The sequence below is a fragment of the Helobdella robusta genome (genome assembly GCF_000326865.2).
Source record: "Helobdella robusta unplaced genomic scaffold HELROscaffold_10, whole genome shotgun sequence".
In the NCBI taxonomy this organism is placed as follows: domain Eukaryota; kingdom Metazoa; phylum Annelida; class Clitellata; order Rhynchobdellida; family Glossiphoniidae; genus Helobdella; species Helobdella robusta.
In genome coordinates this window covers 3,652,318-3,665,810 of record NW_008703571.1, presented here as the reverse complement: position 1 = coordinate 3,665,810, position 13,493 = coordinate 3,652,318, and the positions used below count along the sequence as shown (strand labels likewise).

Sequence of the window (13,493 nt, the reverse complement as noted above, 5' to 3'; positions counted from 1 at the left end):
TCACACACGGACCCATAGAGAAGATGACGATGGAGGAAGTAGAGAAAGCAGTTAGAGAAATAAAACTAGGTAAGGCGATATGGGTTTGGGAAGTGGCGGCGGAACATATAAAGACGAGTGGAGTGATAGGAATTGAAGTTATGATGAGAATTGCTAACAGTATGTTTGATGTTGAAGGTATACCTGAGGATTGGCGACACAGTGTGTTGATGCCGTTGTATAAGGGCAAAAGAGATGTGAGAGATTGTGTGTCATATAGGGGTGTGAAATTGATAGAGCATGGAATGAAGGTAGTGAAGAGGGTGCTTGAGAGGAGGTTGAGAAATATGGTGACAGTTAATGAAATGCAGTGTGGGTTTATGCCTGGTAGGAGAACGGTGGATGCGTTGTTCAGTGAGAATGTTGCAGGAGAATTAAAGAAAGAAGAAACATGTGTTTTGTGGATCTAGAAAAGGCTTTTGATCGAGTACTGAGAAAGGTCATTAAATGGGCGTTGAGGAAGAAAGGAGTGAATGAGAGACTTGTTAAAGCTGTGATGCAGCTGTATGAAAGGGCGAAGACAAAGGTGAGGGTCGGAAAGGGGATGTCGGACGGTAGAAGTGCATCGAGGATCAGTGTTATCACCGTTTTTGTTTGCTATTGTGATGGAAGTTGTTTTGTGGAAACATAACGGAGAGGTTGTTATTTGAGATTTTGTAGGCAGATGATTTAATCTTGATGGCTGATAGCATGGAAGAATTGTAGTTAAAATTTGACAGATGGAAAAGTGTTATCGAAAAGAAAGGGTTAAAAGTTTATATTGGTAACACGAAGGTAATGGTGAGTGGGGAAGGTGGGGAGCGAGTGATAAGTAAAATAGACCCCTGTGGGGTATGTGATAGGAGAGTGAAGGCTAACTCGGTATTGTGTATAGGATATCAGAAGTGGGTGCATAAGAGATGTAGTGGTGTGAGGGGGGCACTGAAAAAGGTGGAAGGCATGTTCAAATGTAAGAAATGTGTTCATGGTGTGATTATTAGGACGGACGCAAGGACGGGGTTGAGTAGTGGTATTGAAAGAGTGGAAAGCTTTGTTTATTTAGGGGTTAAGCTGAACGCGGATGGAGAAAGTTTGAGCGCTGTTACGGCTAGAGTTCGTGTGGGATAGATGAAATTTAGAGAACAGGGTGGGGTATTTTGTGGAAAGAAATGGTCAGTGAAGATGAAAGGAAGGGTATATAAAGCATGTGTGAGAGCAGCGATGGTATATGTTGGTGAAACTTGGGTGTTGAGGAGAGAAGAGGAAAGTGATGTGTGGGGTTAAAGTGAAGGATAGGAGTAGTACAAAGCTGATGTCGATGATGGGACTGAATGAGGACATTGTGACATTGATAAGGAGATCGATATTGCGGTGGTATGGACATGTGTTGAGAAGAGATGAAAGGGTCGGGATTAGGCGAGCGTTGGAATTCGATATTTCGTTTGGATATTTCTTTAATTAACAATGCTAACATTAGCATTAGCATATTTTAATTGTTTACCTATCCTTAGATTGAAAATTAACGGTTTGACACTATTGTGAATGTTAAACAAAATAATTATAAGTTATCAAAAACATTTCCATGTTTTTAACCGTCTTAACTGCGTGTAACCGGTTACAAAGAACATCAAAAGACGTAGTACCGATTTCGGCCATAACCTTTTTGGATCCAAACCAAATTAACTCTGTTTAATAAGGATTTAACTTCAAACGGTTCAGCAGAATAAACCTGAAGATCACCAACATATGATGAACCCTAAAACCATGTTCATTTACCAAACGGCGGCAGATCTAAAACATACTTCAAAAATAGAATCGGTCCCAACACAGAACCATGCGAAACGACATCGATCCATCAAAGAGAACTTTTTGCGTTCGATTTATTAAGAGACAAAAACGGCAGTAAATGATCTAAAAACCTCAACAACAGCTTTGATGGAAGTGGGTCTAAACCACATGTTGTTGGCGTTCATTTCAAAAACACCGCTATGACTTCATACACATTGATTGAATACAAAAGTCATTTTGAGTTTGATCTGCTCTTTGTTATATTTGTGTGCCAAAACAACCTCATCTTACAGTTATACAGGGCATGCAGCTTTAACAACTGATTTTTCGAGCATAATTCTTTATCAGACACTACCAGTGGGTGAATCAACACCTAACGAACCACCAGCAAATCACTCACTATCACCAGATCTAGAATATTTCCTGAACCATGAATTGGGGGATTGACAAGCTGAACCAAACCACATATTGGTATCAATTCTATGAAACCGGATGATATATGATTCTCACGATCGTTGATGTGAATGTTGAAATCACCCATAATCAGTAAGCTCGGCCCTTGGAGACCAAACGCTAACAGCAATTGGGAGAACTTATCAATGAATCTTTTTCATGGATCAGTAGAACCACGCCTGTAAACTAGGCCTTTGATCTGAATAGTAACAAACAGGTTATTGCCTTGAACGTTTCAAAACAACGGCCAAGGTTATAGTGTTTCATTACAATTTTTTTTCGTTTTATATTATGGCCTGACCACCAGCTAATCTGACTTGTTCGTGGTGCATCTAAGTGAGCAAACAGTACAGGGACGCACATCTTTAAAGCTGCCCTGTTTCGGTGAAAATCAACAGATGCCAAACATAGAACTACAATTCAAAAAACCCATCTTGAGATTATCGACAAAATTTCTGAATTTCACATCATCAACCAATCGAGCATACTTTGGTCTCCACAGTTGGTACTTGAACAGTTTACTCCATACTTCTCTTATTACTTTACCAATATCAAAATTAAAACCAACCATAATTTATCACTACAATCTTTAAAACGTTCAGAAAATGAATAAAGTTATCGCTCAACGTCAACTGCGTAACTGTAACTTTACCGAAAACCGTAACGCAACTCAAGTGTAATTTAAGTGAGCAATTTCAAACTAATTACAGATAACTTTAACGAACTATTTCAAAAATAGTTACAAAAACCGACAAAATTAGCAGAAACCGCATTTAGTTTTTGCTAAACACACGCAGAGAGTGAAGCTAACAACGAATAGTATATTTTATAATACAAACCAGTTTAATATTCATATTGAATCATCTAAAAATTAAAATCTAAAATTTATATATCGGCACAGTTGTGATACTGTTCCATTCCACTGGTAGTATCGATTTACTCCACATCTCCCGACAGATGTGTAAGAGGGCTCGGAAGCCTGCCCCACCAGATGCCTTGATGATAAATCTAAAATCTATCATCAATCAAAAATTGTAGCTGATGCAACAAAAATTTGGCTCAAAACTTATTTTAGTTAAATTTCAACGTGCAAAACATAGTATGAAATTATAAGACACACAAAAGTCTAACCAGATTTTACAGCCTGACCTTTAATATCTTTCACCTCTCTCTTGATTTTAACAGCAATAGGAGTAAATCTCGTTACATCGCCTATTAAATTTCTTATCTTAGGTTTAGCAGATATGGTTACAGATATTTCAGACTTTGAACCAGATGACGGATGGCTTTTTTCAGCTATTGAAGAAGTTTTGGCGTAAGATGGTGGAGCGCTTAAAATATTATTCTGCGTCAGTGATTTTAGGGATGAAGGCAAGTTGGGACCCTGAATACCTGTGAAAAAAATCAGTATGAATGGTTTTATTGAGTTTTAAAAAATAATTAAACTACAATATGTAAACTTTAATGATCAAACTTTATTTCATAAATAAAAATCCAAAGAACCTTGCGGCAAACCAGGAGGAGGAACAGGCGTCCTAATAGCGAGACCAAGTGGAGGTGGCCTCAGACGAGATTGTCCAGGGGACATGACATGAGGAGGCAACATAGGAGGCGGCAACCTTGATAGTCATAAAATTAATTTACGGTTGAATAATTTATAATTTTAAACACGCACTTTTACATCAATTTTAATTTGTCGCGATTAGTTATACAGTTATAATATTGGTCTATTTAAGCGGCATTATTATTCTGAGTTATTGAAATCGATATAAAAATATTATTGTGAGTGGTGATCAAAAGTAATGACACGGCTTAGGTAATTGAGAGGTATATATATATAAATAATTTAAACATTTCTTGAATTCATCTCGGCAAATTTAATTGAAACTCTTCAGAAGATTATTAAATTTTGAGATGCTCAATTATGCTAAAAAGGAATGTAACAAAAAGATTTTGTTGGTATTGTATTGCCAATGCTGAAGTATGTACGACGCTTCTCAATAAATTAAATTACTTAAGAAGAGATTACTGATTCAAATAAATTAACGCCTAACATATTTCGGTGCTGACGCGACGCGGCATTCCACTGTCAATCCGCTCAAAGTTGTACAATTCAGTGACACGCTCCGTACTGATTTATGGTGCAGAGACGTGGCCAATGACAAAAATACTCGAGCAGCAACTTCACCGAACGGATATGAAAACGATTCGATGGATGCATGTTGATCTGATGGACCATATCCATACAAACAATATGTGTACAAAAATGGTAACTCAGTCCAAACACGGAGAAGACTATGATGATGACACTAAACTTTACTTTTTCCCCTCTTTTGTAGCAACGCTTATTTTACAAAAATCCCAGTGCAATTTTCCCAGAACAATAACAATTTGGTCGTCTCTATTTTTCTCAGACATTTCACATATCATTCCGGTACAAAAAGACGACGTACTTAACATTTTCTACTACCGATAAACCTTACTATCAACTTTTTCATATAAAATCTGGAGCCGCTTGTCAAGTTTTCCATTTCGTTTTAGGACTTTTGGTTTCTGTCATTAAAATAATTAATCCGCATATATTAATTCCTGCTTTTTACGTTCCAATTTATAACATCTATCACAAGGATAATTTTCCTGGAATAATCTCATAGGAACATTACGTTAAATTTTTTTATTATGAAAAATTTGCTCAAAACCAATATGTAAAAAACAAGAAAGAAATGCAGCTGAAACAAAAATTTGTTTTGCAAGAATAAAGTAAAAACAGAAATTTTCAAAAAAGTGATAATAAAAACATTTATTAAAAAAATTTAAATCAATAAATCATGAATTGAAAAAAATCAGATAAACATCATAGAAATTTTAAATTAAAATCAGTTAACATGAAAAAAATGAGTTAAATATTTGGATATATTATTCAATTCGTGAAGATCAATAGATAATAAATTGTCAGTGACTAGAAAAAGGATTGCAATCGAAAACAATTTTAAATGGTAAATATATTCAAAATTATTTATCATTTTAAAGGTATACCTATAGATAATCGGAGGAGGACCAGGAGGAATCACTTTGAGCCCTTGACTGTTGATATCTGTAATTGGAACTTCCGATTTTTGCTTATCATTTGGTTCATTTTGAAGTCTGTCAAAAAATTAACTTTATATAAGGATCTTAGTAGAAACATATGTAACGAGAATTCAAAGTGTTTTAGCACCATTTATGTTATCCAATTATTTCACCACACAATTAAATTTAAATAGGCAATGCTATCGATTGTACATTTAAAAAATACGTGAACAATAATAATGCTGAAGTAAAAATGCAATTTAAAATTGAAAAATTATAATGAAATTTAAAACATGACTACTTATATTTTTAAGTCAAAAGTCAAAAATTATTTACAATTGTGCTGATATCGTGAAAAAAATTATGATGGTGTAAGTTATGAAAGAGTGTGTGAAATTTGGAAGGAGTGTGTGGCAGATGACATTAGAAAAATGAAGTTGAGAAGGGAAGATGCACAAAACCGCGATGTATGGAGGAGTGGCATCCATGGAAACTGTCCAACCCGTGCAAGCACGGACGTTAAAATAATGATAAGTTATGAGGTGAAGACAGTTTTGAACTAATAAGGTGCGTGGAACTAATATTGTTCTTTTTAATTTAATAAGTGTGATAGTTCTTCCCATAATAAAATCTGTGCTATCCTCTTTTGAGTCATTAGGTGACAAAATTTCATAAGATTTCGTAAAAATAAATATACAAGGTAAGAAAATTGGTCAACCACCATCCTACGCCCTGTTATTTCTTCGTAATCTAACTATTGAATCGTAAGTGTGATTGTAACTAGAACAATGTCAAACCACTCATACATGCACGAAATCATAAATAAGCATTCAGAATTCGAAAACAAATTTTATTCATATTTAAAAAATAATTTTTCGAGCTCGTGTTTATAAAAATTATACGTAAGCAGCAATAAGCAATCATTTTTAATATTAATAGTTTTTGTTACCAAACGCACTATGCAACCATATTAAATTTCAACAAGTTAAAGAAGGAAAAAATCATTAAAAACCACACTCAATAACAACACTTATTTGTTCACAGTTGCTAGTTATTAATCATTTTTTTGAAAACACCTTAAGATATTAGATGTCGCACAACTTGAAAAACACATTTATTAATTTGGTCATTGGTTATTTGTTACAGAATAATTATTTAAAGGTCGAATTAAAATACGTTGGTTTTGCTATTTATTTACACTCAAAAATATGTTCAAATTTTCAGACCATTGTTTGGAATTTTTGTATTACAACAATCTGGTTTAACTCTTATATTAAATGTATAACATATAGAACCGTTATATTTAATGTATAATATACAGTTCAAAACTATTTGCGTTTTCAAACATAAAAGTCTGATTTTAAATATTCAGTTGGCGATTTGGAAACGATTGATTATTCTTGATCGTTCTAAAAAATGTATCTTGGTTACTCAAACACTAGTGTCCTAAAAAATTTAGTTTCTTTTTATCATTTCTTACATAATTTGTACACTTTAAAATCTTGTAATGTTCTGTTTTTCATTGTAGCCCCCTCATTGAAAAATCGAATCTTAATGAAAATAATGGTTTTTCTCTTCCTTCTTCTTCATCTTATTATATGAATATTTGTGTAGGGCTTTTTATTAGAATCTCAAGTCTAGTCAAAAACCTACGTGCAACTGAGTAGAAATATTATAAAATAAGGCTTAAAAGTTTAAACATGCATCAGGAACACTAATTTATCACAAAATGTAATATGGATATCTTGTTAAAAGTTATAATTTTTAGTAAAATCAGATTAAATAATTATACGCTGGCTTTTTGAAGATTAAAAAAAATTTAAATGAAAATATTAACACTGTACCCCTGATTTGAAGGTGATAGCGTTTTGAATTTAATCCTTGTATCTTTCTCTTCCTCATCTGGGTCTCTAGTATCATCATCATGAAATCGAATTTTCTTTTTCTTTACTATTGAAAAAAGTATAAAAGAAAATAATATTGACTATTTTACGCTTGTATTATTTCTAATTTATTAATTATTGAAAGAAAATCATTAAATTCCACGCACAACCAAACTAGTTTGTCAACAGACTTATTTGCCAGTAGTTTCCAAAAAATTCTATGCGCAGCCAAACCTGGATCAGTATGCTCTTTTTCACGATTTCATTCAAGTCAGAGTCAGTCTACATCTTCTCTTCAAGTTTCCCATTTCCCGACCTAATTATCTACTTTTTCGGTAACAATGCCAAACATTGTTAATGTACTTCCGACTTGAAATACTTGAAACGTAAAATACAGATTTTTTCAAAGCATTTTCAATTCAAGCAACACTACAAATTCGGCGATTTGGCTCAAACGGTAGAATCGCTATTTAGCATTGTCATTGGCCTGATTCCAATGTTGTCTTTTCGAAATTCAAAGACTGTCCTACGCTTGCGCATACATACAAAATATGCACGCCCTGAGGTGTGGATGGCCCAGTTTCTGTGTCCCGAAAGTCAAAACTCAGAATCATAGGTAAGCAGTTCTGCGAACGTCAATTGGCTCTCTCCAACATATTTAAACTTTCTGCTTAAACAGCTGAACCCATGCATGCCATAAAAAAACTTTCTTTTTCTTTTCTTGTTGCTCATCGGTGCAGTAATTCTTCATTTTACACTACAGTATAATTTAAACACCCCAGTTTCTACAGATCAGTATTCATTAACATCTTCTTTTACATCTTTAATTTGGTCTATTTGATTTCGGAAACATAAAGTCGTCGATATTTTACAGGTTGATTCATACATTGTAAATTGTAAACGCGATTACAAATATAAATTCGTCAAATTTAATGAAAAACTAGAATTTGCTTACAATGTGCTACATCAAAATTCTTTCTGACATATAATAGTACTAACTGATTGAGTGATCTGTATCGTCATCGAGAGAAATGCGATCGTTATGAATGGGGTTGTCATCATACTCATCTAGATGAGGAGGTGAGCCGGGTGGAGGTCCAGGTGGGTTTTTCGTTTTGTTATTATATGTAGATGGCCCTATATGTCTAAATAGTGTATTTATTTATATGTTTTGAAACTGAGTCTCGTAATGAGCGATTGAATTCATTTTTTTCAATTTAAATAATCAATCAATTATATTTATTTGTAAATTTTCAGTCCACAATAAATCATGAGAAATAAACCTTAAAATTTATGTAATACGTTAATAAAATAGAAATCACTATAATCTTAAAACTACAAAAAAAAATAATTTAATATATTAATAATATCCTGATAAATTTTGAACACTATTACATCAAAAAAAACTTGCCTATCGTAATTTGATATTTTCTTCAATATACCATGCTTAGATCTAACAGAATACAGAGATGGCAATGGTATATCACTGGGAAGAGGAATGTTGGAGGGCGCTAAAATATTTTTTAAAATATTTAATTTATCGATATATAAAATTATTAAAACGATTTTATTATGTCACAACATAACTTCAGTTGACAAAAACTATTTCAAGTAAAATAACAAAAAATTTAGAAATTTAATTTTTTTTATCTTAGGTACTGTAGGTTTAGTGTAGCACTAAATAAATAACTGTGCCACAAATTGAAGGACACGGATAATAATTATTAGATATACAAAATCGTGAGTATGATGGGTCAAGGTTGTTTATATAACGAACATGGTAATACGTTAGTTAGAGGGACAAAAGAAACGGAATCGCGGAAAAAACATTGAAGTAAGGTTAGAGTTGTGTGAATTCGAATCAAACATTCAATTTAGAGAAGGGAAGCAAACTGAACCCGAACCAAACTCGAACTCTACCAACGACCAAACCGGACCGAACGTAACTAACAACCGAACCGAACTCTGAAATTGTTGAGTACGAACCGAATCGACGAACTATCTTCGGCCCTTTACTGAGCGGAAATTTTTTTTAGCGCAAAACGATAAAAATAAATTTTATTATCATAGTTTGGAAAATTATGCACGATTATTATGACTACCGCAACACTACTAAAACCAACTGTACTGTGTCACAAAAATATTATGAAAAACAAATATAAAACTAATAAAATCATAATGAACAATATAATAAAAAATGTAAAATTCTCCACAAACCAACTAACCAACCAGCCAACCAACCAACAAATCAAACGACATAACTAATATTACAAAAACCCCAAAACAACAAATCTTGTCATTAAAAATTACACAGCAAACAACAATAAACCTCTTTAAAAAGCAAAAGTAGTCTACCAAAATCAATGTAAAATTAATGGCTGTGAACATCAAACCTATGTTGGTGTGACTACTGTGTTATCCAGAAGACCATCACTACACTCTGAATCAACACATAACGAGAAAATTACACGTGAAGACCTCATCTCTGGAACACAAATTTAGACCCAGCAGCACAGTCTTGAACCTTACAAATCCTAGAAGCTCTAAACATACAAGAAAACCAACCATGAACAATAAATAAATAAATCTGCTACCGTCTCAATCATTCAACCTACAACAAAACAACCTCAAGACACCATTCACAAAATTAACAAGAAAACGGTTGACAACCAGCTTTTTTCTCGTTATAAACATTCATTTTACAAATTCCTCTATATATAAGAAAATATATATTTACTTACATATACAGTATAAACATATTTTTTGTCTAAATTAATTTTCATTTTATACTAATTAACTAATTCTAAACACAAATCTTTACTAATTCCATAACATGCATTGTTAATTGGCATAGGGCTTTGATGATGATAAATTTTCAAAACGACTGTTAGCCCAATTATGCTAAAAGTTTTGAATAAGAATTTTCTCAATTTCATATTTTTAAATATTTTTACTTGGGTATAATTGTTCAATAACGTTTGTCAAAAGCCTACAACATACTAGACATTTTGCGCAATTTGTTCATGAACCGTCTAACGACTTAGACTGTCATGACACGTTTTTCTTTGTCCCGTTTAGAGTCCGCACTACAATATAAACCTCTTATTGTTGTTTTGGTACTCCGACGTAAAAAGGATTAATAAAAAATAAATAATAAAATTTCAGAACACTATTTACAAAAATTATACATCTTCGTTTAAAAATATAAATAGATTTAAAAATTTACATTACTCTTTTTTAAATAAATTTAATTTTGAAAAAATTAAAAATTTATTAACATTGACAACAAACGTGAAAATAACGGAATAAAGTGAAATTCTAAAAAAACTAGTTCTAAACAAACAAAATTTTCATATTTTAAGTTAAAAAAATATACAGTTTTATGAAAAAAACTAATATTTCAATTGAAAATATTAAATATATTATTAAATATATTAAATAAAATATGCCCGTAGACTAGAACTGATCTATAGACATACCTAGCTCGTCGCGAAAACTAAAATTGTGCAGCATGTTCACTAGTGTGTACTAGGCTTTATGAAAACTTCACTCTTAGCAGTGTGTGCGGGTGAGAGATAGAGAGAGAGAAAGAGAGAGAGAGAAAGAGAGAGATAGAGTGAGAGATAGAGAGAGAGAAAGAGAGAGAAAGAGAGAGAGAGAGATAGAGTGAGAGAGAGAGAGAGAGAGAGAATAAAATAAGCGTGTAAAGAAAGATTAAAAACGAAATGAAAAAAGGTAATAAAAATTGGTAATAAAAATTGGTAATAAAAATTGTCAATTTTAGGATTTAGCTATTAAGCCAGGGGTGGGCAAACTACGGCCCGCGGGCCGCATGCGGCCCGCCGACCCATTTTATGCGGCCCGCGAGTCCTTGTACGCACTTCAGATTTACATATAAAAAATGAATTTTTATGTTTTAGAATTGAATTTTAAACATTTAATTTGAAGCCATTGTATTCTAGAATTAAATTGTTAAAAATTTGCTTAATATTGTTCATTCTAATGGGTGCTAACGCTACATCTAATCAATGTATTCAAGCGGGCCGCCTAGCAAGACATAGACTATTAGCGATTCCTTGGTTTTTTATTCATTTTTATATAGTTGATCTTCTTGTTAATCTTTAATTTAAATACCAGTTTTTAATTAAAATGTTAAAAAAATATTTAAAAATTACAAAAAAAAATATAAAGTTTTCTATGTATTTATTATCTCAGTCCGCTTTGAAAAGCTTGCGAAGTCCTCTGAGTTTTTAATTTTTACGCACAAATTTCTAATCGCAATAAACATTTTGTCACAATAATGTCATTATTATCACAAAATTGTCATTCCTGATATTTAAAAAATGTTGAATCGAGCTTATTAAGACAAAATTTGCTCTTCTCCAGTCGGGCTGACATCGGCGCTTGACCGAAGTTGTCTGATTTAAATTTTCTTCCAACAAAATCTCTCCTATCTGGGCCGCATTATCACTATATTTATTCTAGCTATATGGTCCATTCTAACTTGAACCTTTCAGTCTTTTATTTTAAATTCAATGGCAACACTGTTTAAAATTGAATTTTGTGCAGGAGGAAGCCATCTTTGTATTCTTTTTTAATTTTTTTGTTTCGTATTTAAAAGTCATGTCTGCTATCAAGAAAAGAAAAATAGATGACGAATGTCGAGTATTTAATGAGGAATGGACAACTAAATATTATTTCACTAACGTCGGTGGAAAAGCAGTCTGCTTAATTTGTCGCGAGTCCATAAATGTTTTCAAAGAGTATAATTTGAAAAGGCATCAGCAATCGAAACATTTAGATTTTGGAAGCAAATTCTCAGATGAAGATCGAAAAAGGAAATGCCAAGAATTGCTTAAAAATTTAAAAACACAGCAAAACGTTTTTACCAAACAATCTTCAATCCAAGTGGCTACAACAGAAGCTAGTTTGGTATTATCTCACAAAATAGTTAAAAATAGTAAATCATTTTCTGATGGCGAGTTCGTCAAAGAATGCTTGCTGGATGCAGCAAACATCATGTGTCCAGAGCAGAGAAAAAAATTTGATAGTATTTCTTTATCAAGAAGAACTGTAGTCAGACGAATTATCTTGATAAGTGAAAACTTGTTGCAACAGCTTCAAATTGCTAGTAAAAAATTTTTGTGGTACTCTCTTGCTTTGGATGAAAGCACAGATATGCAAGACACATCACAACTCTTAGTATTTATAAGAGGAATCAATAATTGCTTTCAAATTACTGAAGAGTTGCTCAGTGTTGAATCACTAAAGGACACAACTACTAGCCAAGATTTATTCGATTCTGTGGAAAATTGTATTGAAAAAAATGGATTAGCCTGGAACAAATTAGCAAGTGTAACAACTGATGGTGCTCGAGCTTTGACTGGAAAAAACAAAGGTTTGTTGACACTGATAAACAGAAAAATAAAAGAACATCCAGATCATGCACTTATATCTATTCATTGTGTCATTCATCAAGAAAATTTGTGTAAAGTTGGATTGAAAATTAAGCATGTTATTGACTCAGTTGTTGGGGTAATAAACATCATCAGAGCCAGAGGTCTTAACCACAGACAGTTCAAAACATTGCTCGAAGATATGGAAAGTGAACATTCAGACATACTCTACTACTGCAGTGTTCGTTGGCTAAGTCTTGGCAGGGCACTGAGTCGAGTCTGGGCTCTCAAAGAAGAAATAGTTCTTTTTTTTAGAAATGAAAAGTATCAATTCTGATTTTACTACAAATATTAAAAATGAACAATGGAAATTAGATTTTATGTTTGCCATTGACATTATTGAAAAGTTAAATGAATTGAACAATAAACTTCAAGGCAATGGTTTGTTTGCACATGACATTTATTACCATGTTAAATTATTTCAATCAAAACTTGCCCTGTTTTCTAGACAAGCAGATGAAAACAAGTTCTGTCATTTTCCATTGCTATAACAGGAACTAATTTCTGCTGAAGTAGCACAGAAATACAAAGAACAAATACATGATTTAGCTAGGGAATTTGAAAGAAGATTTGAAGATTTTAAAAACCTGGAGCCTTTGTTTACAATTCTCACAATACCATTTTGTATAAAAGCTGATGAAATACCTCAAGACTTGCAGTTGGAACTGCTGGACATGCAAGCAAATTGTGAACTGAAAGAAAAGTTTAAATCAGGTCTTTTGTTAGAATTTTATGGCTCTCTGTCTGATGTAGCATTTCCAAATTTTAAAAGATTTGCTGCAAAAATGTTTTCAATATTTGGATCCACATATATATGCGAACAAGC

General features: G+C 32.7%; 2 protein-coding genes across 2 annotated transcripts; one reads left to right on the top strand and one right to left on the bottom strand.

The window, feature by feature from the left end:
* Window positions 1-1,645: 1,645 nt before the first annotated feature.
* Window positions 1,646-4,790, bottom strand: HELRODRAFT_166847 (hypothetical protein; the record flags this gene model as incomplete). Its single annotated transcript, XM_009012041.1, has 5 exons — window positions 1,646-1,747; window positions 2,207-2,379; window positions 3,391-3,651; window positions 3,763-3,878; window positions 4,738-4,790. The coding sequence occupies 5 exons, from the start codon at window positions 4,788-4,790 to the stop codon at window positions 1,646-1,648; spliced, it is 705 nt and encodes a 234-aa protein (XP_009010289.1).
* Window positions 4,791-12,924: 8,134 nt separating this feature from the next.
* Window positions 12,925-13,491, top strand: HELRODRAFT_71801 (hypothetical protein; the record flags this gene model as incomplete). Its single annotated transcript, XM_009012040.1, has 2 exons — window positions 12,925-13,133; window positions 13,233-13,491. Coding segments are annotated over 2 exons (468 nt in total), but the record flags the coding sequence as incomplete, so codon positions are not given.
* Window positions 13,492-13,493: the final 2 nt, after the last annotated feature.